This window comes from Fundulus heteroclitus, unplaced genomic scaffold (genome assembly GCF_011125445.2).
Source record: "Fundulus heteroclitus isolate FHET01 unplaced genomic scaffold, MU-UCD_Fhet_4.1 scaffold_49, whole genome shotgun sequence".
NCBI classification, from domain to species: Eukaryota; Metazoa; Chordata; class Actinopteri; order Cyprinodontiformes; family Fundulidae; genus Fundulus; species Fundulus heteroclitus.
This window is the reverse complement of record NW_023396912.1, coordinates 2468754-2496208: the sequence shown is the minus strand read 5'-3', so window position 1 is coordinate 2496208 and position 27455 is coordinate 2468754. Positions and strand designations below refer to the sequence as shown.

General features: G+C 46.8%; 1 protein-coding gene across 1 annotated transcript in view; it reads left to right on the top strand.

Moving 5' to 3' along the window:
- The window catches only part of LOC105923632, an 869484-nt gene that overhangs the window by 115365 nt on the left and 726664 nt on the right, over positions 1-27455 (top strand). Inside the window, exons 12-15 of the mRNA XM_036132247.1 lie at positions 10187-10288; positions 11011-11337; positions 15734-15747; positions 17928-18252. Coding sequence (XP_035988140.1) covers positions 10187-10288; positions 11011-11337; positions 15734-15747; positions 17928-18252 — 768 coding nt within the window. The remainder of the gene's footprint in view (positions 1-10186; positions 10289-11010; positions 11338-15733; positions 15748-17927; positions 18253-27455) is intronic.

Here is a 27455-nt window from a genome sequence, read left to right as displayed (position 1 = left end):
CGCCCCCTGCCACGCTGGCGCCATCCCCGCTCCGACAGGTTGGTGGCGCCGAAGGCCCGACACCAGCAGCAAAGGGAATCTGTGGGTCCTGTACGGCCGGTCCACGTTTCGGCCGCCTGGCCCCTCCCAAAATCGCGCCACTTCGACGGACGCGCGGGCTCGGCCAATGCGGGGCTGTACGGCCCCCCCCCCCTCCGCCTGCGTACGGTTCGCGACCCTACCCCCGGGCGCCACACTGTGGATGGAGCCCGCGCTGCGAGCGGAGAAGGGCCTTCTTTGGGGGGCCGCCGCACGGCCGCCGTGCGCGGCGGCGGGACGGCGGCGGCGGCGTGGCGGGCGGGGATCCGCTCTGCACCTGCCCGGCCCGCCCGCCAATTTTTAAGGGGGCCGGCCCGGCCGCGGCGAGCTTCGGAACGCCGCCGCGCATACCTGGGCATTGGGGCTGTACGGGGCTGTACAGAAACGGAGGGTCTCGTTTCGCCCGCCCGCCCTGGAAATTTTGGTTTTGGCCCTAGGGGGGTGAAGGGGATGAGGACACCAGTTGAGAAAAGGATTGCAGTAGCTCCAGCAAGAGGGTCTTCTGAGTCTGTTTATTTTTTAGAGAGATAAGTTTATCTCGCAGGTTCCGGACCATCTTCCTTAAAGTTCTGTATTCCTTTAAAAAAGACACCCTCTTTGTCCCCTGCTTGGACCTACTGCGTGACTCCACAAGGGAGTTTAAACTGATTCACCTTAAAAACTAAGAACCCATCTTTATTTCATTACCCAGTCAAGAACCAAAACCTTTATTCTAGGATGAAAGGACATTATCCAAAAAAAAAAACTCAGAGACTGTCAGGATTCTCTGTGTGCTGCTCTACTCTAACTCTATTCCTCAGGTGTGTCTGGTTGGCTGAGGAGGCGTGGCCCACACCTGCAGCTCGTTGCAGGCGGCTTCCTCTGGCTTCTTAAGCAGAGCGCTGACAGATGGAAGACGCCAGAGCCTTAACCAGTCGTGGTACGACGTGGCCTCTGTCCCTACTCTCGGAAACCAGCTTGTGAGTTTTTGCTCTTCGTTTTTTGACTAATTTTTGGATCTCTGTTTTGCCTCAGATTTTTGTGCTTGGATGCACTCACCCGTCTTGACGTCTCGTTCCGAAGAAACAGACCAGCAGAACCGCCTGCTCAGATTTTGCTCTGGCGCTCCCCTCATACTTCCTGGATGTTACCCAGCGAGGCCTGAGTTCCCCTCTCCCGGTTTCTGCTGGTTCTGCATTCACTCTGGTCAATCCATCTGTCAACCGTTGCCGACGAGGTTCGCTCAGGATCCCTCGCCAGTTACATCAGCCGTCCTCAGCCACCAGTCGCCTAACTCCAGCTGAGTAGAATCATAGAGTACTCCCGACGCTACTTCTTCCCGGTTAGGTCCGCCCAGCTAAATGGTAAGCAGTGCACTTCTAGCAATTCCCCTGGTTCAACTTTCAGAGTTTCTTACTTCCTCTTTCTTACAGACTCGCCAGCCTTGACGTTCTGACCCAGCCGACTCACCCGTAGTTCCGTCCATAGATCTGCCTGTTTCCTAAAATAAACATCTTAAAACTGTGCATTGCCTCCCGATCGTATCTGCATGTGGGCTCGTCACCTGAAAACCATGACAGAAGAAGGCTCTGGCCACCAAAGTCCAGCGGATACGTTCGGGCGGCAGTTAGCCGCACAGCAAGAGCAGATGCAGTCGCTAGGTTTAGCCGTCAATTCAACACAGGAACAGCTTCATAGATTAGCCGCTCAGTTTAGCCAGCTCATGGACACAGTTACTTCCGCGATGACGTCGCCTGTCACTCAAAACATTAGCACCCCGCCTCCCGTCGCTCCGAGCACTGATAATCAGCTTTGGGCTCCGCCACTTGAGGGCGCGTCACCTAGTCCGGAGAAATTCTCTGGTGACCATGGGGATTGCGGAGGTTTCCTTTTTCAGTGTAAACTGGTGTTTAACCGATCCCCCCAGACATTCGCCTCAGATGAGGTTAAGATATCTTATGTATTACGACTCCTAACAGGTAAGGCACTTAGATGGGCTGAGGCTCGATTCCCTGATTGTCAGTCATTCGGGGTTACTTTTCAGGAATTCTTTACCGAATTTAAAACTATTTTTTCACCCGAGTTAGATTCGGCTCACCAGTCTCGTCATCTCCTCTCGTTAAGACAGCACGGTCGACGCGTATCAGACTTCTCAGTGGAGTTTCGTACGGTTGCCGCAGCGGCGGATTGGCAACCAAGACCGTTAAAGGCAGTATTTTTTCAGGCTCTTGATGAATCCCTTAAGGATGAATTAGCCCGGGTGGAGGAACCCGGGGATTTTGAGGATTTTGTGGCGCTAGCTATCCGGTTGGATACCCGGCTACGTAGTCGGAGCCGAGTTAGACCGAACCAAGTCTTGCGATCATCCACCTCTTCCACGCTCACCCATAGGGAACCTCGGTCCGCTCCACCACCTCCCGAACCCATGCAGTTGGGCCAGGTTGGTTTAACTAATAAGGAGCGTCAACAGCGCTTCGCGGGCAACTTATGTCTATACTGTGGAGGGGAAGGTCATTTCCTTAGAGATTGTCCGGTTCGGCCAAAAGACCCAGTCCACCGTTCGTAACGGGGAGAACGGTGGACGTTAGTAGTTCTAGCCCCCGAGTAGTCACTAAGGCGCCATCTCTTTCTCGCTTACATTTACCAGTTACGTTAATGTTTGATCAAGAGACTTTCGATGTCTCGGCTCTAGTTGATTCCGGTTCGGACTTCAACCTAATTGACCAAACCATAGTGGATCAGCTTCGTGTGCCGGTCGAACCTTTACCCGAGCCTCTCCGGGTGTCGTCCTTGGATGGGCAGAGTTTAACTTTAATCACCCATCGCACTCGACCACTAGTAGTGATAGTTTCGGGTAACCACCGGGAACCACTTTCGTTTTTCGTGTTCCCTGTAAAGCGTTCACCCGTTGTTTTGGGTTTAGCCTGGTTAAGTGTCCACAGCCCGCAGTTTAACTGGGCCGAGTCCCGATTAGAATCTTGGTCTCCAGCTTGTCATTCTCGTTGCTTACAGTCCGCTCGCCCTGTATCTGTTACCCCTTCCCCTGAGACAGAATCTGGGGACGTTATTGACCTCTCGCTAGTTCCGGAAGAATACCAAGATCTTCAGAGGGTATTCAGTAAGACTCAGGCTTGTTCACTTCCCCCACATCGCCCTTACGATTGCGCTATTGACCTATTGCCTGGGGCTCCACTACCGGTGAGTCGGCTCTACAACATCTCCAGGTCAGAACGTCAAGCGCTCGAGAAGTATATAGGGGAATCTCTAGCTACGTGGTTAATCCGTCCTTCATCCTCCCCATTGGGCACCGGCTTTTTTTTCGTTGGTAAGAAGGATGGTACCCTTCGACCCTGTATCGATTATCGAGGGCTTAACCAAATAACCGTTAAGAATAAGTACCCCTCCCTCTATTATCCTCAGCCCTCGAACCAGTCCAGAATGCTAAGATCTTTACTAAACTTGATCTGCGCAACGCTTATCATTTGGTTCGGGTGAGACAGGGGGATGAGTGGAAAACGGCCTTTAAGACCCCGCTAGGTCACTTTGAATACTTAGTCATGCCTTTTGGTTTGTGCAATGCTCCGGCAGTTTTTCAAGCATTAGTGAACGATGTCCTTCGGGATTTTCTGAATGTTTTTGTTTTCGTCTATCTAGACGATATCCTGATTTACTCTCGTGACCTAGAACAACATAAACAACACGTCCGTCTTGTTCTCCAGCGATTATTAGAAAATCGCTTATTTGTTAAGGCCGAGAAGTGTGATTTTCACCAGTCTTCTGTTTCCTTTCTTGGTCTGGTTTTAGAGGGCGGACAGGTGAAGTCTGATCCGGAAAAGATAAGGGCAGTGGTGGAATGGCCTGTTCCTGAGTCGCGCAAACAGCTCCAACGCTTTCTTGGTTTCGCTAACTTCTATCGGCGCTTTATCAGGAACTATAGTCAGGTAGCATCTCCTTTACATGCTCTCACTTCCCCCAAGGTTCCTTATGTCTGGAGTCCAGAGGCCGAGGAGGCTTTTAGTAAACTTAAGTCCCGTTTTTCCCAGGCTCCCATACTAGTTCACCCCGACCCAGCCAAACAGTTTATCTTAGAGATCGATGCCTCTAATACCGGGGTGGGAGCGGTTTTGTCCCAACAGTCGGAGGTTGACCGTAAGTTGCACCCTTGTGCGTTCTTCTCCCGTCGTTTATCCCCGGCAGAGCAGAACTATGATGTAGGTGATCGTGAGCTACTAGCTATTAAACTAGCGTTGGAGGAGTGGCGGCACTGGTTAGAGGGATCCGAGCAGCCCATCATAATATGGACAGATCACAAGAACCTCTCCTATCTGCAGTCAGCCCGTCGACTCAACTCAAGACAGGCCCGTTGGTCTTTGTTTTTCTCTCGATTCAACCTCACCATCACCTACAGACCCGGCTCCAGAAATGTCAAGCCTGATGCACTGTCCCGTCTGTTTACCTCTTTTGAACAAGAGAGGGAGCCGGAACCGATTCTTCCTCCCACTTGTACTGTTGGAGCACTGCATTGGGATCTGGAGGACAGAATCAGACAGGCCCAACTTTTAGACCCGGACCCAGGTACAGGGCCACCTGGGCTTAAGTACGTTCCCCAGTCTGTTCGTCCTGAGGTTCTACGTTGGAGTCATGACACGAAGTTTTCCGCCCATCCGGGCATTTATAGAACCCAGTCCCAGGTCTCCCGGCGTTTCTGGTGGCCTTCATGGACTAAGGATGTTAGAGAATATGTTCTCGCCTGTCCCGTTTGCGCCCAGAATAAGTCTTCTACGCAGCCACCTTCCGGTTTGTTAAATCCTCTTCCCATCCCCAGACGTCCATGGTCCTACATTGCGATTGATTTCGTTACCGGTCTCCCCTTGTCCCAAGGTATGTCAACTATCTTGACGGTAGTTGATCGGTTTTCTAAGTCCTGTCATCTTATTCCCATCCGCAAATTACCCAACGCCCTCCAGACAGCCCAGCTTCTTATCAAACATGTGTTCAAACTTCACGGCATCCCTGTTGACATCCTCTCTGACCGGGGTCCTCAGTTTATCTCCCAGGTCTGGCGGCACTTTTGCTCTGCTCTGGGTGCCCGTTATACACTCACCTCTGGATATCATCCTCAGACTAATGGCCAAACGGAACGCATGAACCAGCAATTAGAAACTACTCTCCGCTGCCTTACGTCATCTTCACCCTCTGACTGGAACAAGTTTTTGCCCTGGGTGGAGTATGCCCTCAACTCACACATCACCTCAGCTACTGGACGTTCACCTTTTGAGGTTGCTTTAGGATATCAGCCTCCACTTCTACCCACAGATGAACTCAGGATTCCCTTCACCTCCGTAAACGACTACATTGCTCGCTGCCAGGACATCTGGAGAACAACTATCACTGCCCTCACTCGCACCGCAGAGCGGAGCAAGAGGTTTGCCGACCAGCACCGCCGACCAGCTCCTCAGTATCGCCCCGGTCAGAAGGTTTGGTTATCCTCCAGAGACGTTTTGTCCAACCCATCCGCTAAGAAGCTTGCTCCCTGGTTCACTGGTCCCTATGAGATAGAGACGGTGATTAACCCGAGCACCGTCCGTTTACGTCTGCCCCCTCACTCCCGAGTACACCCTACTTTTCATGTGTCCCAGATCAAGCCCGTTTTGGACAGCAACTTGTGCCCTCCTTCCGGACCCCCTCCACCCTCCCAGGACAGTCAGAACCCTCGGGTTCTCAGGGTTGTGGATGCCCGTCGGCGAGGTAGGGGTCACCAATACCTCGTCGACTGGGAGGGTTGTAGCTCTGAGGAGCGCTCGTGGGTTTCCGCAGCTACTATATTGAATAAGGACTTGATTTCAGATTTTTGGGCTACTCAGCCCAGCACCTCTTCGTCTGGGCCGCCAGGAGGCGGCCGTTGAGGGGGGGGGTAGTGTCAGGATTCTCTGTGTGCTGCTCTACTCTAACTCTATTCCTCAGGTGTGTCTGGTTGGCTGAGGAGGCGTGGCCCACACCTGCAGCTCGTTGCAGGCGGCTTCCTCTGGCTTCTTAAGCAGAGCGCTGACAGATGGAAGACGCCAGAGCCTTAACCAGTCGTGGTACGACGTGGCCTCTGTCCCTACTCTCGGAAACCAGCTTGTGAGTTTTTGCTCTTCGTTTTTTGACTAATTTTTGGATCTCTGTTTTGCCTCAGATTTTTGTGCTTGGATGCACTCACCCGTCTTGACGTCTCGTTCCGAAGAAACAGACCAGCAGAACCGCCTGCTCAGATTTTGCTCTGGCGCTCCCCTCATACTTCCTGGATGTTACCCAGCGAGGCCTGAGTTCCCCTCTCCCGGTTTCTGCTGGTTCTGCATTCACTCTGGTCAATCCATCTGTCAACCGTTGCCGACGAGGTTCGCTCAGGATCCCTCGCCAGTTACATCAGCCGTCCTCAGCCACCAGTCGCCTAACTCCAGCTGAGTAGAATCATAGAGTACTCCCGACGCTACTTCTTCCCGGTTAGGTCCGCCCAGCTAAATGGTAAGCAGTGCACTTCTAGCAATTCCCCTGGTTCAACTTTCAGAGTTTCTTACTTCCTCTTTCTTACAGACTCGCCAGCCTTGACGTTCTGACCCAGCTGACTCACCCGTAGTTCCGTCCATAGATCTGCCTGTTTCCTAAAATAAACATCTTAAAACTGTGCATTGCCTCCCGATCGTATCTGCATGTGGGCTCGTCACCTGAAAACCATGACAGAGACAAGGTTTTTGAGTAAACAGAATGTGTATATTATATATATATATATATATATATATATATATATATATATATATATATATATATATATATATATATATATATATATATATATATATATATAATATGAATAAATGTCAATAATCTTGAGTCAGAATTTAATTCAATTTTATTTATATAGTGGCAATTCATGAAACACTCCTGAACTATGGGCGTTACAGAAGACAGGGCAGAGACACAACAAGACAGACAAAAAAGCACAGAAGCACACATTGATCCAGGAATCTGATGCTACTACCATCTAGATGGTAGTAGTGGGTGATCTGTCTTCCCTGGATGATGTCACAGCTAACAGAAAGCCAGACCAGGTGTACCTGCTATGAAGAAAAATTAAAAGCTGAAATGACAACAAGCAATGCAAAACTGGAGAACAGTAGAACTCAGTAGAGTGAGAAAAACAGACCCTAAGGTCCTCCAGCAGCCTAAGTCTATAGCAGCATAACTAGGAAAGTTTTAAGATTATTCTTGAAAGTAGACGGGGTGTCTGCCTCACGAACCAAAACTGGGAGTTGGTTCCACAGGAGAGGACCCTGATAGCTAAAGGATCTGCCTCCCATTCTACTTTTAGAGACTCTAGGAACCACCAGCAGACCTGCAGTCTGAGAGCGAAGTGCTCTGTTAGGAACATACGGGGTAATCAGAGCTCTGATATATGATGGAGTTTGATTATTAAGGGCTTTATACGTTAGAAGAAGAATTTTAAATTCTATTCTTGATTTAACAAGAAGCCAATGAAGGGAAGCTAAAATTGGAGAAATATGATCCCTCTTGTTGATTTTCATCAGAACTCTTGCTGCAGCATTTTGGATCAGCTGAAGGCTTTGAACTGCATTTTGTGGACTTCCTGATAGTAAAGAATTACAATAGTCCAGCCTTGAAGTAACAAATGCATGGACTAGTTTTTCAGCATCACCCCTGGACAGAATGTTTCTAAGTTTGGCGATATTCCTGAGGTGAAAAAAGGAAACTCTGCAAACCTGTTTAATATGGATTTAAATGACATGTCTTGGTCGAAAACAACACCAAGATTTTTTACTTTATTACCAGAGGCCAAGTTAATGCCAGCCAGATTAAGTGATTGGTTAAGAAGTTTATTTTTGAGGACTCGGGTCCAAAAATTACAACTTCTGTCTTGTCAGAATTTAAGTGCAGGAAATTTAAAGTCATTCAGCTTTTGATGTCATCAAGACATGACTGCAGTCAAAGTAACTGCAGCATCAAAGCTCACAGCAGCAGCTTCTGCTAAATTTCCACATGAGTGATTCACAACAGAAACACAAACAGAAATGTCAGACCTGTCCATCTCCTTCCATCGACCTTTAAACCCTGGATGAACATTGCTGTTCATTATTAGGTTAAAATTATCATATCTACAGAATGACGAGGTCCATCAATGTTTTGATGTTTACTGTAGTTTCTTGTTTCTAACGCTGTGAAAACATCCCATAATCTGAATCTGCTACCGTGAGGATTAGGCGGTAATAGCAGTGGTTTCCAACATGTGGCCCTGGGGTCATTTGGGGCCATAGGATGGATTTAGTGTGGTCCCTGGACCACATTTCAGGATTGGCTCAGACCGGGTTAAGCTGGGTGGGGTGTAGGTACTAGAGCAGGGTATTGATTCAGATTTCCTAAATCAATTCAATTCACGATCCAGTTTGATTTTTGATTCAGTTAAGGTTATCACACATTTGACTTGGCTATGGAAGACATTATCTAAAGAACTAATGCTGCAAATAGCAGAAACTAATTTTAGGAAAAATTTGAATATTTACAATAAGAATTTAACCCAGTGCAGTTACATTAATCATGTACTTTTCATTTAACATAACCTGACCAAACAAAATTACAATAGTTTACTACTCATGTAGTTGATTCAAATCAATGAATCAATGTTTTAAACTCAGCCCTAGCAGGTACAGTCTTCCAAAGAGGACAGACTAGGTTCTTGGCTTCTCCCCTGATCCGAGCTTCTTCTAGTTCTGCTCCAGCAGATTCAACAGGATGTAAAAGTCTGAGCCTCAATGCTGACCTCAGAGATGCTGTCTAGCTGATTGGGTTTCCCTGTTTCACTCAGAGATTCCTGACAGTATTCACAACAAATCTTTTACACTCAGATTCAACCAGCTGCATTCTGGGCTGCTTCTGATACTAAGCATTTATTTAAAGTTATATTTACACTTGTTCTTGTGCCTTCATCATCAGTTCTCAGGGCTATGAGGGCTATGAATTCAATCGTTGATGAAATAATAGAAATAATGTGGCCACATGGGAGGAAACCTCAGCCTTTATGCACTCAGAAATGTCTAGATTAATTTCTTGTGAATTTGAAATAAATAATTCATATGCCATGATCAAAGACATAAATGTACGATATAACAGCTCACACATTCTTTGGCATTATTAAGTTAGAAATCAGCACAGTAGAAACAAAGATTTACTGAGATTAGAAAGTCGGACTAAAGTGCCAAAAGTTCTGAGACTGAAACGGTAAATTTAGGAGCATCTGGATATTTTCCATAGCATAAGTAGAATATCTGGACTCTTCTGGATCAGAACCACGTCTCCATAGTCCATTCATGATGAACACCTTGAACAGAATCTGGAATCCAAGCTGCAGCAGTGAGGAAGAAGCTGCTTCAAGCCTAAGGCCCGTTTTCAATGGGCTCTACTCACTTTGTGAACATTTCAAATAGTTTATTTTCCTTCCAGGTTGTCTAAGTTTGGCCCTCTCAGCAGCTGGTAGGAACAGAGTAGAATAGGACTGAGATGTGAGGTGAACACACTGCTGTTCACTGATTGGCTGAAGAACGAGGAGAAATGAGAAGTTTTTCTCTGAGGAAGTCAAGGGAAAAATTAAACCAAAGACCCACAACATTAATATTAGTATTACAGGAGTGGGTCAGACTGAAATTTAATTTTACAAACCATGAACCTGAAGGAAAGCAAAGAAAAACAAACTTCAGCTTTTTAGGCACCAACAGACGCTCTGTATTTAATAACCTAAGTAAGATCCACGGTCCAGGGAGGCTTTCTCTCATTTTCAACTGATGCTGCTCCCTTTTTCTGAGCATCTGCTCTCTTCCTTTTCCCTCCTCCTGCATGGAGGGACCATGACACAATCGTTCCCTCAGTCAATCGTTCCCCCAAAATGTTTGTTTATGTATGTGATGGACGGTTGTACTGGAACTGAAATTTAGATTACAATGAGAATTGTAGTTGACAATAAAGATTGATTTTTGATTGATTGATTGATTGATTGATTGATCAATTGATTGATTATTGAAGCTAACAGCTGTTGTAGGTCCAGGTCAGAGGTCATAATGTTCTTTGTGTGTCTCCACAGCACCGTCATGGCCCACAGTTCTCCAGGTTCTCTTGGTTCTCGTGGTTCTGGTTCTGATTGTTGCAGGTCTTTTATATCGTAATCGGCTCTGTTTCATGTCAGGTGAGTCTCTAAAACTCCATTACCCATAATGCTGATGGTCACTGCCTGGTCTCCTGTCGTTGCCACAACCTTCTCTGTGAGGATCCTGAGCAGGACTCTGGAAGCTCCTCTGAGGAACCGTCTGGTGGATTGTGGGTCAGATCTCAGCAGCTTCATGTCTCTTTGTCTGGTTGAGGACAAGCAGAGGCAGAAACTGCTGAGTCAGTGACTGAGGAGGAAGCAGAGCTGCTTGGTCTGCTGTCAGTCAGCAGCTGCTTCCCAGTTCACCAGAAGCTCAGTGTGGAGATGGACAGAGATCTCTGAGCTGATGCTTCCATCATGGTCCATGAACACAGGACCTCAGAGGTTCTCAGCTCTCTGCTCATCATCTGCTCCACACTCTTAGATCCAGCAACACTTCTCACTCATCCATCCATCTGATGGGTTCCTCAGTAGGTTCTGACTCCTTCTCTGGTAGCTGCTCCACATGTCCTGAAGAAGAAAACATATCTCCATCAGAAACTGGTTTAAACTGGTTTCTGTCAGACAGGAGACAGACGTCAGGTGAGCTCAGGTCACCTGGTTGGTCCACGTCCTCCAACAACCTGCTGGACCTTCTTCAGTCTGAACACTGAAAGTCCTCCACCAGCAGGAGACCCAGAGACAAGGAGGAGACAGTCATGTGACCATCAGAGCTGCTGCTGCTGTCTGTCCATCTCATCTTGTCCTTTGTTGCCCTCTAGAATACAACGTGGTGGTGGATTCAGAGAAGGAGTCTGTCCTGCTGCCCTGCAGAACCAGACCACTCCTGCCTGGAGATGCTAGAGTGGAGTGGATGGACAAAGGAAAAAGGAAAGTCCATGTGTATGAGAACGGTTCTGATCATTCTAAAGAACAGGACCAGTTCTACAGAAACAGAACCAAGATTAACAAAGACCTGCTGAGAACTGGAGACCTCAGTCTTACTCTGGAACAGCTCACAGATGGAGACACTAACACCTACACCTGCATCGTCTCCAGAGGGAAGAGAAACAACCTGATCAAGAAGCAAGTTGATCTCCAGGTCAAAGGTCAGTGGTTTAAGTGTCTGGGTCAGAGGTCAGGGTTTTAAATATCTGGATCAGTGGTTTTCTGTGGGTCAGGCCTTTTCTGTTATGTCTCTCTTCGAGGTCGGTCGTGTTTTTTCTCTCCTCTCCAGCTTTCAGCCCCCCTCCTCCTCTCCCGCTTCTGCTGCTATGTCTTGTCTTTCTGAGCATTTTCTTCATATCACCTGAACTCTGAAAACCATGGATCTGGTAAGCTGGTCTCGCAATGCTATTGATAAAATTTTTTCAACGGGTAGGCAGCGAAAGGGGGACCCATTCTGTCCCAATTTGACTTATCTCGTGGGATACACCCTATATTCTTGGATGGAAAACAGTGTTTCTTTCGACTTTGTCAGTACTGGACGTGGAGACGTATGCATATTTGGATTCATGATATTTGGATTTCTACTTATTGGATTTGGTGGATTTTTGATGTATCAGCAAATACAGCGGATGTTGGTAGCCATTTGGCCTTGATCAGTCTACCTGAAGCATATGAAGCGATCACTAAGGTGGTGAACAAACAGACCCAGATGTTGTAGGAGCAGGGCCGAAAAGCTGGATGTGCTGGTATGCAGACTGGCTTCGGTGGTTGAACTCAAGGGGAGATGGGATAAAATCTGGAAGTGAATTGCAGAAAAGCCCAACTAATGTTGATATTGGATTCGCCATTTGGAGCCAGCAAAGACTTAAAGCTGACAGGAAAGTCAGTGCAGCTTGTCCTCATAACAAATAAAGTATTTGGATTATGCCTCCCCTATCTAGTCACTCCTGGATTGTTATGGAGGAGCAGACTCTGACACCGGTCGTACAGAGACCTGATAGCCCTTATTAAAGGGCCCGGTACTCCATACTCCCGGAGTACCCCCCACAGGATCCCTCGGGGGACACGGTTGAATGCCTTCTCCAGATCCACAAAACACATGTAGACTGGTTGGGCGAACTCCCATGCCCCCTCCAGGATCCTGCTGAGGGTGTAGAGCTGATTCAGTGTTCCACGGCCAGGACGAAAACCACACTGCTCTTCCTGAATCCGAGATTCGACTATCCGACGGACCCTCCTTTCCAGAACCCCTGAATAGACCTTTCAAGGGAGGCTTAAGAGTGTGATTCCTCTGTAGTTGGAACACACCCTCCGGTGTCCCAGGGGGACCACCACCCCAGTCTGCCAATCCAGGGGAACTGCCCCCGATGTCCACGTGATGCTGCAGAGCCGCGTTAACCAACACAGCCCCTCAACATCCAGAGCCTTAAGGAACTCAGGGCGAATCTCATCCACCCCAGGGGCCTTGCCACCGAGGAGCTTTTTAACAACCTCGGCGACCTCAGCACCAGTGATGTGAGAACCCGACCCAGAGTCATCAGGCTCTGTTTCCTCAATGGAAGACGTGTTGGTGGGATTAAGGAGGTCGTCGAAGTATTCCGCCCACCGACGCACGACATCCCGAGTCGAGGTTAGCAGCACACCACCCCCACTGTAAGCAGTATTGGTACCGCACTGCTTCCCCCTCCTGAGACGCCGGATGGTGGACCAGAATCGCCTCAAAGCCGTACAGAAGTCTTTCTCCATGGCCTCTCCGAACTCCTCCCACGCACGAGTTTTTGCCTCGGCTGCTAGCAGAGCCACCTGCCGCTTCGACTGCCGAGTCCCACAGGCCAATAAAGCCCAGTAGGACTCCTTCTTCAGCTTGACGGCTTCCCTCACAGCTGGTGTCCACCAGCGTGTTCAAGGGTTGCCACCGCGACATGCACCGACAATATTGTGACCACAGCTCAGACTAGCCGACTCAACAATAGAGGCGCGGAACATGGCCCCCCGTCTCCATCAGGACGTGTTCAAAGCTCTCCCGGAGGTGGGAGTTAAAGCTCCGTCTCACAGGGGACTCTGCCAGATGTTCCCAGCAAACCCTCACAATACGTTTGGGCCTGCCAGGTCTGACCGGCTTCCTCCCCCACCATCAGAGCCAACTCACCACCAGGTATTGGTCGGTGGAGAGCTCCGCCCCTCTCTTCACCCGAGTGTCCAAGGCATGCGGCCGCAGGTCAGATGAAACGACAACAAAGTCGATCATTGAACTGTAGCCTAGGGTGTCCTGGTGCCAAGAGCACATGTGGACACCCTTATGCTTGAACATGGTGTTCGTGATAGACAATCTGTGACCAGCACAGAAGTCCAACAACAGAACACAACTCGAGTTCAGATCAGGTGGGCCATTCCTCCCAACCATGCCTCTCCAGGTCTCACTGTCATTGCCCACGTGAGCATTGAAGTCCCCCAGCAGAACGAGGGTGTCCCCAAGAGGGGCACTCTCCAGTACCCCCTCCAAGGACTCCAAAAAGGGTGGGTAATCTGAACTGCTGTTTGGCGCATAAGCACAAACAACAGTCAGAACCCGTCCCCCCACACGTATGCGGAGGGAGGCCACCCTTTTGTTCACCGGTTTAACCCCAACGTGCAGGTACCGAGATGAGGGGCAACAAGTATGCCCACCCCAGCTCGGCGCCTCTCACCAGGGGCAACTCCAGAGTGGAAGAATGTCCAGCCCTCTCAAGGAGACTGGTTCCAGAGCCAGAGACATGCGTCGAGGTGAGTCCGACTATCTCTAGTCGGAACTTCTCAACCTCGCGCACAAGCTCAGGCTCCTTCTCCACCAGAGAGGTGACATTCCACGTCCCTAGAGCCAGCTTCTGCAGCCGAGGATGGGAACGCCAAGGTCCCCGCCCTCTACTGCCACCCGTTGTTCAATGCACCCGACCCCTTTGGCCCCTCCAACAGGTGGTGAGCCCATTGGAAGGGGGACCCATGTTTCCTCTTCGGGCTGAGCCTGGCCGGGCTCCATGGGCAAAAGCCCCACCTCCAGGCCTGGCTCCAGAGTGGGGCCCCGGTGACCCGCGTCCAGGCAAGGGAACACGGCATCCATTTGTGTAGATCATCATAAGGGGCTTTTTGGGCTGCTCTTTGTCTGGTCCCTTACCTAGGACCTATCTGCCTTGGGTGACCCTACTAGGGGCTTAAAGCCCCTGACAACATAGCTCCTAGGATCATTGGGACACTCAAACCCCTCCACCATGGTAAGGTGGCAGCCCAGGGAGGGGATTGGGACACTCAAACCCCTCCACCACGGTAAGGTGACAGCCCAGGGAGGGGGAGTTGATTGGATTCATTCTTCCAGCTGAATGCGCTCCCGACGCAGGAGATACAAATTCATGCGGGGATAAGTCGTTTGGCATGACACCTGTGCAGCAGATCTTGGTGATATCATAGTGAATTGGACAAAAGTCTGGGCTATTTCTGCCCTGCGATGGACTGGCGACATGTCCAGGTTGTACCCCGCGTCTCGCCCATTGACAGCTTGAAATCCGCACCGGCACTTTGCGAACCCAGCAGGGATAAGCATGTTAGAAAATGGATGGATGGTCTGGGCTGTTTCTTTTTCCTTGCCATGAGGATCTCTGACAACTGGCAACTGGCAGCAGAAAATGCAATTAATGGGCTTTCATTGTCTGGAAACAGATGCAAACAACAACTTACGGGCGCAGCCATGATGAACTGGTTGAACTTGCACAGCTGTCAATACAGTGATCTGATTGGCTGAGCAGCAAAAATCAAATCACGTGACCTCTTGGACCGGAGCGCTACAGTTTAGATTTTTCTATCGGCTTAAACCTATTAATTTGCAAGTGAAAACATGGGAACACTGGTGTTTTGAAATCACTGCTATGTGTAGCAACTTATCCAAGTGAAATAAAGTTGCCCCCTGACAGTTCATACGAAAAGTCATCGTACAGATTCTGGCCCACGGCCTAGGAGGGGTTTGGCTCAACAGCATGCAATCTGCCGTGAAGGCGGATCCTTGGTGGCTGTCAATGTTAAATAACTTCTGGTCTGTTTTTCTATTCTTTCCCCATGTGACATATTGTTCAAAATTCACACAATTTAGCCATGGTGTGGTGGCATAAGTGTGTTGCTTTTAGCTGGGTCCCCATGAGAGCCGGGCTGGTTCTGGTGTCCAGATGGACGGGTCCAGTTCCTCCTGCTACTCTGAGGGAACCAGGAGCTCAATGATGGCGTTGGATCAACATGTTGAAGCTGTGAAAAACTGCAGCAGCAGCTTGAAGTCAGTGTTGACTGCTGGTTGGGTCAGTCTGCAGCTTTCTGCTGGGTCTCCTGTCCACATTGAGGACGTTCTGTCCAACAGTCGGTTCTGCTGCTGATTGGACCCTCAGCAAAGAAAACACTGTCTGTGTTCAGTGGAGACATGGGACCCATTTCAGACTGGAACCAGTCCAACATGTTGGACCTTCATCCAGTCAAAGAAAATGTCCTCAGAGCTGCTGCTACTGTCTGTCCAACTCATCTTGTCCTTTGTTGTCCTCTCAGTCCCACAGGTGGAGGTGGATTCAGGGGAGGAGTCTGTCCTGCTGCCCATCAGAACCACAGTTACCCTGCCTGAAGATGCTAGAGTGGAGTGGAGGGACAGAGGAGGCAGGAGGGTCCATGTGTATGAGAACGGTTCTGATAATACTAAAGAACAGAACTGGTTCTACAGAAACAGAACCAAGATGAATGAAGACCTGCTCAGAACTGGAGACCTGAGTCTGACTCTGGAACATCCCACAGATGAAGACACTGACATTTACACCTGCATCGTCTCCAGTGGGGAGGAAAACATCCTGATAAAGAAACAAGTTGATCTGAAGGTCAAAGGTCAGTGGTTAGATCTCTGGGTCAAAGGTCAGTAGTTAAAATCTCTGGGTCAAAGGTCAGTGGTATAACTCTCCGGGTCAAAGGTCAATGGTTTACCTTTCTGGGTCAAAGGTCAGGGGTCTAATTGTGTTGTTGTATTTTTCAATCAGCTGATCAGCTGTGATCAATACTGATCAGAGGCTCCTTAGAAGCTGAAAGTGAAATGTGTGAGTTTCAGCTTCAGAGTCCCAGTAAATGTGATGTCATGACTCAGCATTTTTCCTGCTTTCATTGATCATAACGACACATTAGAATGAGTGAAGATGAGGAACCATTGCAGGAGGCAGAGGTCCGGTCCAGGCAGGGTCCAGTTTCCAGCTCCAAGTTTTCAGCACTTCTCCTGACAACACTCTGATCAATGGAAGCATTGCTGGGATTGAAGGAGCAGCTTTGACCCGGTACCGGCTCCACTGCTGGAGGAACAAGTTGGAGAGCAGAACCGACAGACAGACCAGAGGAGAAACAACAGCATTTAAGTTCTTGCAGCATGAAACCAGAACTGCTGTTTTCACATCTGACAGGAACATTTGTCCTGAAAGCAGTGGAACCAGAACATCAGATCAATGTTTGCAGCATTTCTCACTAAATATACATGATAGTAGAAGGAATGAGGCCCAGGTTCTGATTTGGATAGGAACAGTTCTTTTTCACTCTCCCTGATTAGTTGGACCTCAAACAGTGAACTGGTTCTGGCTGTTACAGAAACATTTAATCTCTGACCACCATCAGAAACATGGCTCCTTCCAGAACGCAAAAGAACAATCCCTCAAAGATCCAAGAGGTTCTGCTTCTCTCACCTTTTAGCTGGTATTTCTGTCAGCTGGGTTCTTGAATGTTCTGGATCTCTGGCCAGCTTCATAAAAACCCAGATTTATCTTCATTCACACCAACTAGAGCTGGTTCCACTATGAAATTGATCCAACCTGAACCCTCAGCAGAATGAAAAGGTCTGGAGAACTTTGACCCATCCAGACCTGCAGCAGAACCTGATGTCTGTTGGTCTTCTAGCTCATATCCGAGACTGGATCTTCTCCTGGTTCAGTCGCTTCCACACTTCCTCCTTCCTGCAGACAGAGAATCTTGAACCCAGCAGAACCTCTCCACGAAAGCTGATTAGAACCTTCCTGGGTCCAAAAGCTGATCCGGGTCCAAAATCTGATCCATGAGGAAGGGGCAAGAAGTTGAGGGACTCAGGAGAACCCAAAGAATTTCATGTAGACCGAGGAAGACGTCTTCATCTCCTCAGACAATTAGAAAGAACCAGAACCCTTTTTCCACTGCAGTGAACTAACGGGCATCAGTTCTACTGGATCTTCTTTCTCCAACATGTCAGGAACCAAACTAGAGGACAGGAAGATCTGAAATGTTGCTTCAGTTCTTCTGATTGGTCCACAGTGAGAAGACGGAGCAGCTGGAAACTGGTCCCACTGAGAGCCGGTCTGGTTCTGGTGTCCAGATGGACGGGTCCAGTTCTTCCTGCCAGTCTGAGGGAACCAGGAGCTCAATGATGATGTTGGATCAACATGTTGAAGCTGTGAAAAACTGCAGCAGCAGCTTGAACTCAGTGTTGACTGCTGGTTGGGTCAGTCTGCAGCTTTCTGCTGGGTCTCCTGTCCACACTGAGGATGTTCTGTCCAACAGTTGGTTCTGCTGCTGATTGGACCCTCAGCAAAGACAACACTGTCTCTGTTCAGTGGAGACATGGGACCCATTTCAGACTGGAACCAGTCCAACATGTTGGACCTTCATCCAGTCAAAGAAAATGTCCTCAGAGCTGCTGCTGTCTGTCCAACTCATCTTGTCCTTTGTTGTCCTCTCAGTCCCACAGGTGGAGGTGGATTCAGGGGTGGAGTCTGTCCTGCTGCCCTGCAGAGCCACAGTTACCCTGCCTGAAGATGCTAGAGTGGAGTGGAGGGACAGTAGCCGCTGGAAGGTCCATGTGTATGAGAATGGTTCTGATCGTCCTGAAGAACAGGACCAGTTCTACAGAAACAGAACCAAGATGAATGAAGACCTGCTGAGAACTGGAGACCTCAGTCTGACTCTGAAACACCTCACTGATAGACACACTAACACTAAGATCTACACCTGCATCATCTCCAGAGGGAAGAGAAACATCCTGATGAAGAAACAAGTTGATCTCAAGGTCAAAGGTTAGTGGTTAAATCTCTGGATAAAAGGGATTTTACATCCCTGGGTCAAAAGGTCAATTGTTTGAATTTCTGGGTCAAAGGGCAGTGGAGTGATAGACTGGAGGAAGCAGCAGATCAGAGGTCAGTCTAGGCAGCAGCAGCTGGATCCATTGAAAATGGAAGTGGTCCAGTTTCTTCCCTCCATGCATCATGCTGGTGCCACAAACAGTTGATGCAACTTTAGAACCAGAACCCAATGAGTTCTTCATATAGTGTGATTCTACTTCAGCTTTAGAACCAGAATCAGCAGGTTCTTCATGGTTTCTGGTTCTCCCACAGCTTTAGAACTAGAACCCACCGAGTTATTAATTGAGTCTGGTTCTGCAGCTTTAGAACCCAAACCCAGTGGATTCTTCATGGAATCTGGTTCTACAGCAGCTTTAGAACAAGAACCCAGTGGGGTTTTCATGTAGTCTGTTCCAGCAGCAGCTTTAGAGCCATAACTTAGTGAGATCTTCATGGAGTGTGGTTTTGCAGCAGATCAAACCACAACCAGGTAGTTTATTCATGTATTCTGGGTCTAAAGCAGTAGCAGGATCCTCTGGTTCCTCAGACCTTCTGATCAGCTCTGATCCATCCTCAGTGTGGAACCACCAAGTGATCCTGTAGCAGAGTGGGAGTGGGAAGTGATCATCTGGGTGGAGCTGACATAGATGTAGAGATGTTCTGAGTGGAACCTGCTGCTGCTGCTGCTGCTGCTGCTGCTGCAGGAACCAGGAGGCTGGGAGGTGATGAAGGTGTGTCAGTGTGTTCATGGAGAACATGTGAGAGATGCTGAGTGGACCCACCAGAGAGGACTGTTGTCCTGGAACAAAGACATGCTGGATGGAACTCTTCTTCTCTTCAAGGTTCCACTTTAGATCCACAGATGAAATGTGAGAAAGAAGAGCAGCAGCTGCACACTGCTGGTCAGCAGCAGCTGGACTAAAGATCCCAGCAGCATCAAGACTCTGATCCTCTGCAGCACCTTTCTGTTACCTTCTGCTCTCACCTGCTGCTGGCCTTCAGCTTTACCCACAATCCTTCAGTGATGAAGACCTGCTGCTGCCCTTCAGCTTTACCCACAATCCTTCAGTGATGAAGACCTGCTGCTGGCCTTCAGCTTTACCCACAATCCTTCAGTAATGAAGACCTGCTGCTGGCCTTCAGCTTTACCCACAATCCTTCAGTCATGAAGACCTGCTGCTGGCCTTCAGTTTTACCCACAATCCTTCAGTCATGAAGACCTGCTGCTGGCCTTCAGCTTTACCCACAATCCTTCAGTGATGAAGACCTGCTGCTGGCCTTCAGCTTTACCCACAATCCTTCAGTGATGAAGACCTGCTGCTGCTGGCCTTCAGCTTTACCCACAATCCTTCAGTGATGAAGAGCTGCTGCTGGCCTTCAGCTTTACCCACAATCCTTCAGTGATGAAGACCTGCTGCTGGCCTTCAGCTTTACCCACAATCCTTCAGTGATGAAGACCTGCTGCTGGCCTTCAGCTTTACCCACAATCCTTCAGTGATGAAGACCTGCTGCTGGACTTCAGCTTTACCCACAATCCTTCAGTGATGAAGACCTGCTGCTGGCCTTCAGCTTTACCCACAATCCTTCAGTGATCAAAACCTGCTGCTGCTGCCTCTACAGCTCCTCTTCCTCTCTGTTGTTCTCTACAGCTCCTTTTCCTCTGTTGTTCTCTACAGCTCCTCTTCCTCTGTTGTTCTCTACAGCTCATCTTCCTCTCTGTTGTTCTCTACAGCTCATCTTCCTCTCTGTTGTTCTCTACAGCTCCTCTTCCTCTGTTGTTCTCTACAGCTCATCTTCCTCTGTTGTTATCTACAGCTCCTCTTCCTCTGTTGTTCTCTACAGCTCATCTTCCTCTTTGTTGTTCTCTACAGCTCATCTTCCTCTGTTGTTCTCTACAGTTCCTCTTCCTCTGTGTTGTTCTCTACAGTTCCTCTTCCTCTGTTGTTCTCTACAGCTCCTCTGCCTCTATTGTTCTCTACAGCTCCTCTTCCTCTGTGTTGTTCTCTACAGGTCATCTTCCTCTCTGTTGTTCTCTCAGTCCATCAGGTGGAGGTGGAGAAGGGGGCGGAGTCTGTCCTGCTGCCGTTCACAACAACACCTGATCTGCCAGGAGATGCTGAAGTGGAGTGGATGGACAGAGTAGACAGGAAGGTCCATGTGTTTGAGAACGGTTCTCATCAGCCAGGAGAACAGAACCAGTTCTACAGAAACAGAACCAAGATAAGAGAAGACCTGCTGAGAACTGGAGACCTCAGTCTGACTCTGATGAATCCCACAATGAGAGACAGTGGAGAGTATGAATGTCTAGTCTGGAAGGATGGAGAAGTACTGAGAAGGAAAAAAATTCTTCTCAGAGTCAAAGGTTTGTGGTTCTGTTTGTTCTCATGTCTGTTTCTGTTTTTGTTCTGTTTTGGGTTCTAATGGATCTTCCGTCTCCTCAGCAGGTAGAGATCAGGACCAGAACCAACCAGAGGACATCAGGACCAGAACCTGCTCCACTGATCCGACTCCTCTGATGGCTGAACAATCGGTCTGATCTGTTCGTTCATCAGTGATTTATTCTTAATCTTGGTTCTGAGAGAAGATCTCAGTGAAGGTTCTGATGGATGAAGAACAGAAGACTCTTCATCAGCTGCTGTCTCTGGGTCCAGTCTGCAGACTCTATATTGATCAGGATTAATGAGCCTGAAGCTGGTTCTGGAAGCAGAATCTGACCCAAAGTGAGAGTAAAACAGTCAGCAAGAACCAGAAGTTCTAACAAGGACCCACAGAACTAGGTCCACCTGAGGAGGACAGGACAGCTGGAGGTGTTTAAGGTGAAGAGAATCGATTGAAATTATTAACGCTGCAGTTAGAACAGCAGCAGGTTTAACATTAGAGCCCAGAACTCTGACCCAGAACCAGCCTCCAGCTCCTGAGGAACATTCTCTCCATCATTATTTCTCCTCAGTTCACATCCAGACCCAGAAAAGGTTTAAATGGTGGAAAGGTGAAACCTTTGGTGCCTTCAGGGTTTCTGTCAGATCCAGTTTTCCTCCAAAGTCAGGATTGAAGTTCTGATCTTTAGTTTGATTCACTAGCAGAGAGAGAGGTGGTTCTGGTCCGTCATCAGAACCTCATTTCCCAGCAGCAGCTCACATCTTTACTCAGTAGTTCTGATGTTTAGTCCGGCTTCAGCCCATGATTTAAACTCTGATGAAGCTTTTTTACATCTGTTACTTTCAGCTCTTTTAGTTTAGATTTAGCTTTTATCTCTAATTTGCAGAACTGAAACTCTTTCAGTTTTTATAGATTTCTTTGACACAGCAGTCAACTCAAAACCCACATTTTTCAAAACAGTTAACGCAGAGGCCTAAACAGTGGCACCAATGGTCAAAATGACACATTTTGTTGGCAAAAGGCTCCAACTCTGCCAAAACCTTTAAAATATGAACCAAAAGCAAATTTTGCCCTCAAACAACACAACCTGCACACAAATGTTTGAGCTCTTCTACTCATTCGTTACACAAGGGGCAACAAAATACAAAACACCACACTCAATGTGAATCAGTGCAACATTGCTTGTCATTGTAGCCAAAGATTGTATGCAGCTTACATGTCAGTGTCATTTGTAGTCAAATTTGCCTTCTTGCAAAAAATGGATCCAGAATCAAATATGCTGTGATGCAAATTTTATTGATTATTCATTCTTTTTTTTCAGATTGTGGCTACAAATTAAATATTCCAACAGAAGATACTAGAGCTGTCTGTCTCTTCTAGTCTCTTCTCTCTTGACGAATAAGCCACACGGCCTCATCTTCATAATACTCAATATTTCCTCTTGCTATGCACCTAGGGAAAAATCTTGCATGCCTGATCCATCCTTTACATGCCTCTGCATCTATATCATGGGCAGCAGCAGTCATTGCATTGAAAAAATACATCTGCTCATAGGGGGGGTGATCATATACCTTCCATCTCCATGCCATGAAGAATTCCTTTACAGCAGCGGTTCCCAAACTTTTTTAGCCACGCACCCCCATCCGTGTCCCACCCGGGTTGGCACATCCCTAATGTTCAACAATAAATAAATAAACAAAAAATTGCAGTTGCAGTTACAACACAACCAGCATAACAAAGGTTATGTAAATAAAATTAGAACACAATTTAAATTGAATTGCATTCAATTTACACACAACATCCACAACAGAATTCTGAGGGTTTTCAGGTGCATTATGGCTCAGCCTGGAGCGAAAGACAGAAAGAGAGTCAGATCGGTGTTATGCCAGAAAGCTGTTTGAATATGATTATTATTATCAATTATAATTTGGTATTATAATTTTAATAATAGTCATTCAAACTCAAATAGTAGCTATAGCAAAATATGGTTCAAATGGTGGTGATCTCAGGGCTATAAGCTTGTAATGAATATCAATAATGCACTTATTAATTAGCTGTTATGAACTCATTTATGCTGGAACAGGAGGTCTGATCGGCCGATGAGATTTATCCAGCAGCGTTGATAACTCAATTATAACTGCAATTACAGTTTAAACCATTTACTCCTTTATCACCAATCCAATGATAATGTTTCTGTATTAATATCGGATGTTAACTCAAAAAGAGGCAACTCTGTATTCTGAAAACCATGCAACCTTATACCTCATGCACCTCATGCACCTTTCCTCCTTGTGGCACCTTCTTTTTGTCTATTAAGCCGATGTGTGACAAGTAAATTTCTCCAATGTGAGATCACATTGTTTAATTTGATTTGTGTTGTAGTAGATTAACCTCTCACAGTACTTGTATTTTCTTGTCACATTAGTTAAAGGGTGTGCTTATATATCTCACAATAAATGTATTCCTATCACTATGATTAAAAGTGTGCCTTAACATGTATCTGAGGGAAATGTGTGTGTCAGTCTTGAGGTCAAGCTGAGAGTTAGACGCACACAGGCAAGGCCAGTCAGACATACATGGGGCACCATGGAAACATCATGATCAGAAATCAAATTATGTTGTATTGTGAACAAAAGATGTATGGTAAAGGTCCAGGAAGAGGAAACGATGTGCAACTGTTTAGCATGGCCACATGATGTTAATACAATGGAGTGTTGTCATCAGCAAGAAGATAATGATGGGGAGCCAGTTTGCAATTGAGGTTAACATGATGAGGAGGGGCCATGTGGAAGGAGGCAGGACAATAAGGTGTTTTAAAAAAATATGCACCCTCGGGAAGTTTCCACTGATATGTAACAAAATAATAAAGCTATCCGTGGAAAAGTGATAGAAAATACGTAATAAAAAGGTGGAGCTCAAAGGAGGAGCTCCAAGACATAGAGAATGTATATAAACAGCCCATTTTCTGTATGTTGTCAGATGATGTTGATGTTGTCCGGAGCTCATCTCACGTGTGATTGTCTTGTGTTCTTGCAATAAACCGCCCTGGACCGAAACTCAGCTACTTTTGTTCACTTTTTGACCACTGTTGGATATTCTTAACTGCCTTATCAAGAACTTAGAATTTTTGAAGGACTTTGTACAAATTATTACGTTGTGGGAAGAACGTTCCAAGACAGTGTCCGATGATGAGCGAGAGAGAGACCCTTTGGTAGAGAGGCACAGAGTAACAATAACAGAGCACTCGATAAAGCTGTTATTAATTTGAGAAATAAAAAGTTAGTTCCTGATAATTTCACAGCAGTTACCTAAGTTTCCCGCTGACCTACCTCCGGTTTCTCAGTTTCTGTCTGAATATGCGTTAAAACCGAATCTTTAAAATGAACTGTGTCAGTCTGAATCACAATGAAAATGATTACGGCTCTGTGCGTGAGCAGAGTGCTTTCACCCCACCAGTACCCCGAACCACCACTCCTCACCCAGAAGCCACACATCTCTGCCGGTATAAACCCAAAACAATCTAACGTAAAGAAACATTAAGTGTGCATCAGCACTTAGCAATAAAGTCTAATATGGATTATCAGAATACTTTTTTATTCATTGATTCAATTTACAGCTTTTGATATTAATTTTTACAAAGGAAATGTTTATTTACATTAATTTATTGTGTGAGGGAAAAAAACACTGTCAGATCAACATTACATTTTCATCTCGCACACCCCCTAGTGGCAGCTCCTTTTGGCATCCCCTGCTCTATGGGATTTAGGAATGGAGAGTATGGAGGAAGAAATTCTAGGGTGCACCACGAACCTCCCATTCACTACACGAGAGTGGTAAAATGCCACATTGTCCCAGATTATCACAAACAGTGGCATGCCAGGCCACAACAGCACTCTTTCCTGAAGTGGGATGACCCTGTCATGCAGGGTGTTAAGGAATGGAATGAGGTGCTCAGTATTGTACGAGCCAATCGCTGGAACATGGCAGAGGATGCAATCATTGGAAATAGCAGCACGCATAGTTATGCTGGCGTTCCTCTGCCCTGGAATGGTAATAGTGGCCCTATGCCCAATGAGGTTCCTCCAAAGTCGACTCTCTTTACAGAGGTCAAAGCCGGCTTCATGGACATAAATTAAATCATGATGTGCCCCCTCAGCTTCAAGCTCCACGATTCGCTAAGGAAAATAAGCAAAGGTACAATTACATAAAATGAATCACAGTTGACAGTAAGTGCGTGATGTGCCAAGGCATAATAGTACCAACAGTAGTGTTGCGCCGATGCCATTTTTTGGCCCCGATACGATAACCGTTTCCTGGCTGTGCAGTATTGGCCGATACCATCTGTTTGAAATTGATGTGTGTGTGTATATATGAAGAACTGCATACTACTTAGATATAAAATAATTGCCATCATGGCTTTGTCAAGCTGCTGCCTTTGTAAAACAGGAAAAAGACTAATACAAAGTGAATCCAGTAGAACTAGTGAGTGGCGGAAGAGAGAATGCTGCGTTCAAGTGACATGCAAACATCAAAATGGTATGGACAAAATGCTGCCCTATTTGTTGGTACTCGCCGATACCGATACCACCATTTTAGTGCTGGATCGGAGCCTCCTTCACAGCATCAGAGTTCCTCTGGAATGGAACTCTGTAGAGCTGTTTCATGGCCATATGGTTCCTTCTGAGGACAATGTTACAGTAATTATGGTCTGGCCCACAGTATTTATGTTTCTAAATACCCCCTGATCTGCAATCACTGCTACTAGGATTTCACGCAGCCTAATGGTATTATTAGCCAGAACCATGTTCACAATAGCTGCCTCCTGCTCAGCATTCAAAATTCTGAGTCTGCCACCACCAACCTGTAGCCTTTCGATTCTGTAAAGAATATCAATCACAGTTGCCTGAATTTCCTCTGTAACCTGAGCCCTTCCAGCTACACCTCTACGTCGCACACGGATTCCTCTTCCTCTGACTCCTCTTCCTCTGAGCCCTCTACCTCTTGCTCTGACTCTCCTCTAGACTATCTATTCTTGCAAAGAACAACACACAACATGGCACCTTTAAAGGCCTGCAGACTGATTGCAAATTAAAAAGTTGTGTGAAGTAGTGTCAATCAGGTGCTTTAGTGATGTCATACCGATACAGATGTTTCTAAATGTTGGGAACATATGGTTTCTGTTTGGCTACCATAGCTAAAGCAATGGAGTAAGGAGTTTTATAATGACATCAGCGTTAACTGTTTTTCAAAACGGTGGGGACTTTGAAGCAATCAACTGGTTCCCCTATATAGGAAATTTTGACCAATCTGTATAATATGATTGATTTTGACTTTGTAAAGTGCCTCGAGATGACATGTTTCATGAATTGGCGCTATATAAATAAAATTGAATTGAATTGAATTGAATTGAAAATGTGTCAAACCAATGAGAATGGGTAAGCTCATTTGCAAGAGGTGTCTTTTGCTCTGCTGAGATGGTGATGCTGAAAACTGAGAGGTTGCCAGTTTCTTCTAACAGGTCAAAACAGTCAATAAAAACTATAATCTGCTGATTACACAGGATCCAAAGATCAGAGCCATGGATCTAAATGTGTAACCAGGGCAGCTGATGTCATGATGTTTAAACTGTGTGTTAATTCTGTTAGTAACAGTAAAACAAGATGACTCAGCGTCTTTGCACCAATAAACAGCCACTGCTTTCCAGCAGCACCAGAACTGTGAAGTTTTCTCTTTTTATTTGCTGCTGACTGCAAACCTTTGGGTTTGATCTAAACAAGACCATGAAGCAGGAGATTTGCCTTCACCTTTGATTTCCACATGTTTGCATCTGGATCTGAAGCCCAGTTCAGCTGGTGTGAGAACGCCCTTTGTTTTATTCCAATTAGTTGTGTTTTTATTCCTCTTCATTATATGCTTGGTACATTTCAATGTCCAGAATTTGTGATGCATGGTGTCCTAAATGTCAGTGTTTATGTTTTATTTCATCTTTATTATTCTTTTTAATTTATTTGTTTTCTGCTGTTTTTAGTTTTATTTTGACAGAAAGTGTTTTTTCTGGCTCTGGTTTATTGGTGATATATGTGTGCAAATTATCCTACTTTGGTTTTGCATTTTGTAATTTTGCAAGTAAAAAAAACATTAAACTCTGCTTGTTACGTCACGACGTCCAGCGAGAAAAATCGCTTAGAAAGTGAACCTGAGCGTTTTTAGAGTGAGGCAATAACATCTATAATGTACAATAAATGTTCCTCCAGCGTTTCTTTGGCCTCAGGCCGTCCAGCTGCAGGTCAGAAACAACTGAGACGAGTCCAGATGGAAACGCTCCTCTGACTTTAAGAGGAAATGCTGAACCAGAACCAGGGGGAATGGCAGCTTGGGGCTCATCGTGGTTCTGTTCTCTGCCAGCTGCTCCTTTGCTGCTGCTGGTAAGTTTTTACTCCGGGTCTAAACCGAGCCGAGACTCAATCTGTGCTAAAGGTTAACAGATCTAACTTATAGTAGATCCCTGCGCCAGCGACGTTTACTCTACCTAAAGATTAGCGTCACGCACACACGGTACATTACGGTAAGAGAGCAGCAGGGCGGCTTTGCAGGAGAAAAAGAAATAAAGAGAAATGGAGAAAAATAACCCTCAGAAAGTTTATCTATGAGAAAACACATACCCAGTGGCACCGGGTTCAAGTTTAAATGCCTTTAAAACATCTTCATCTAGTATTTCTTCTACCTTGTTTATTTTCAAATGTTTTTACATGGATGAAAGCCACAAAAGAAACTTTTTG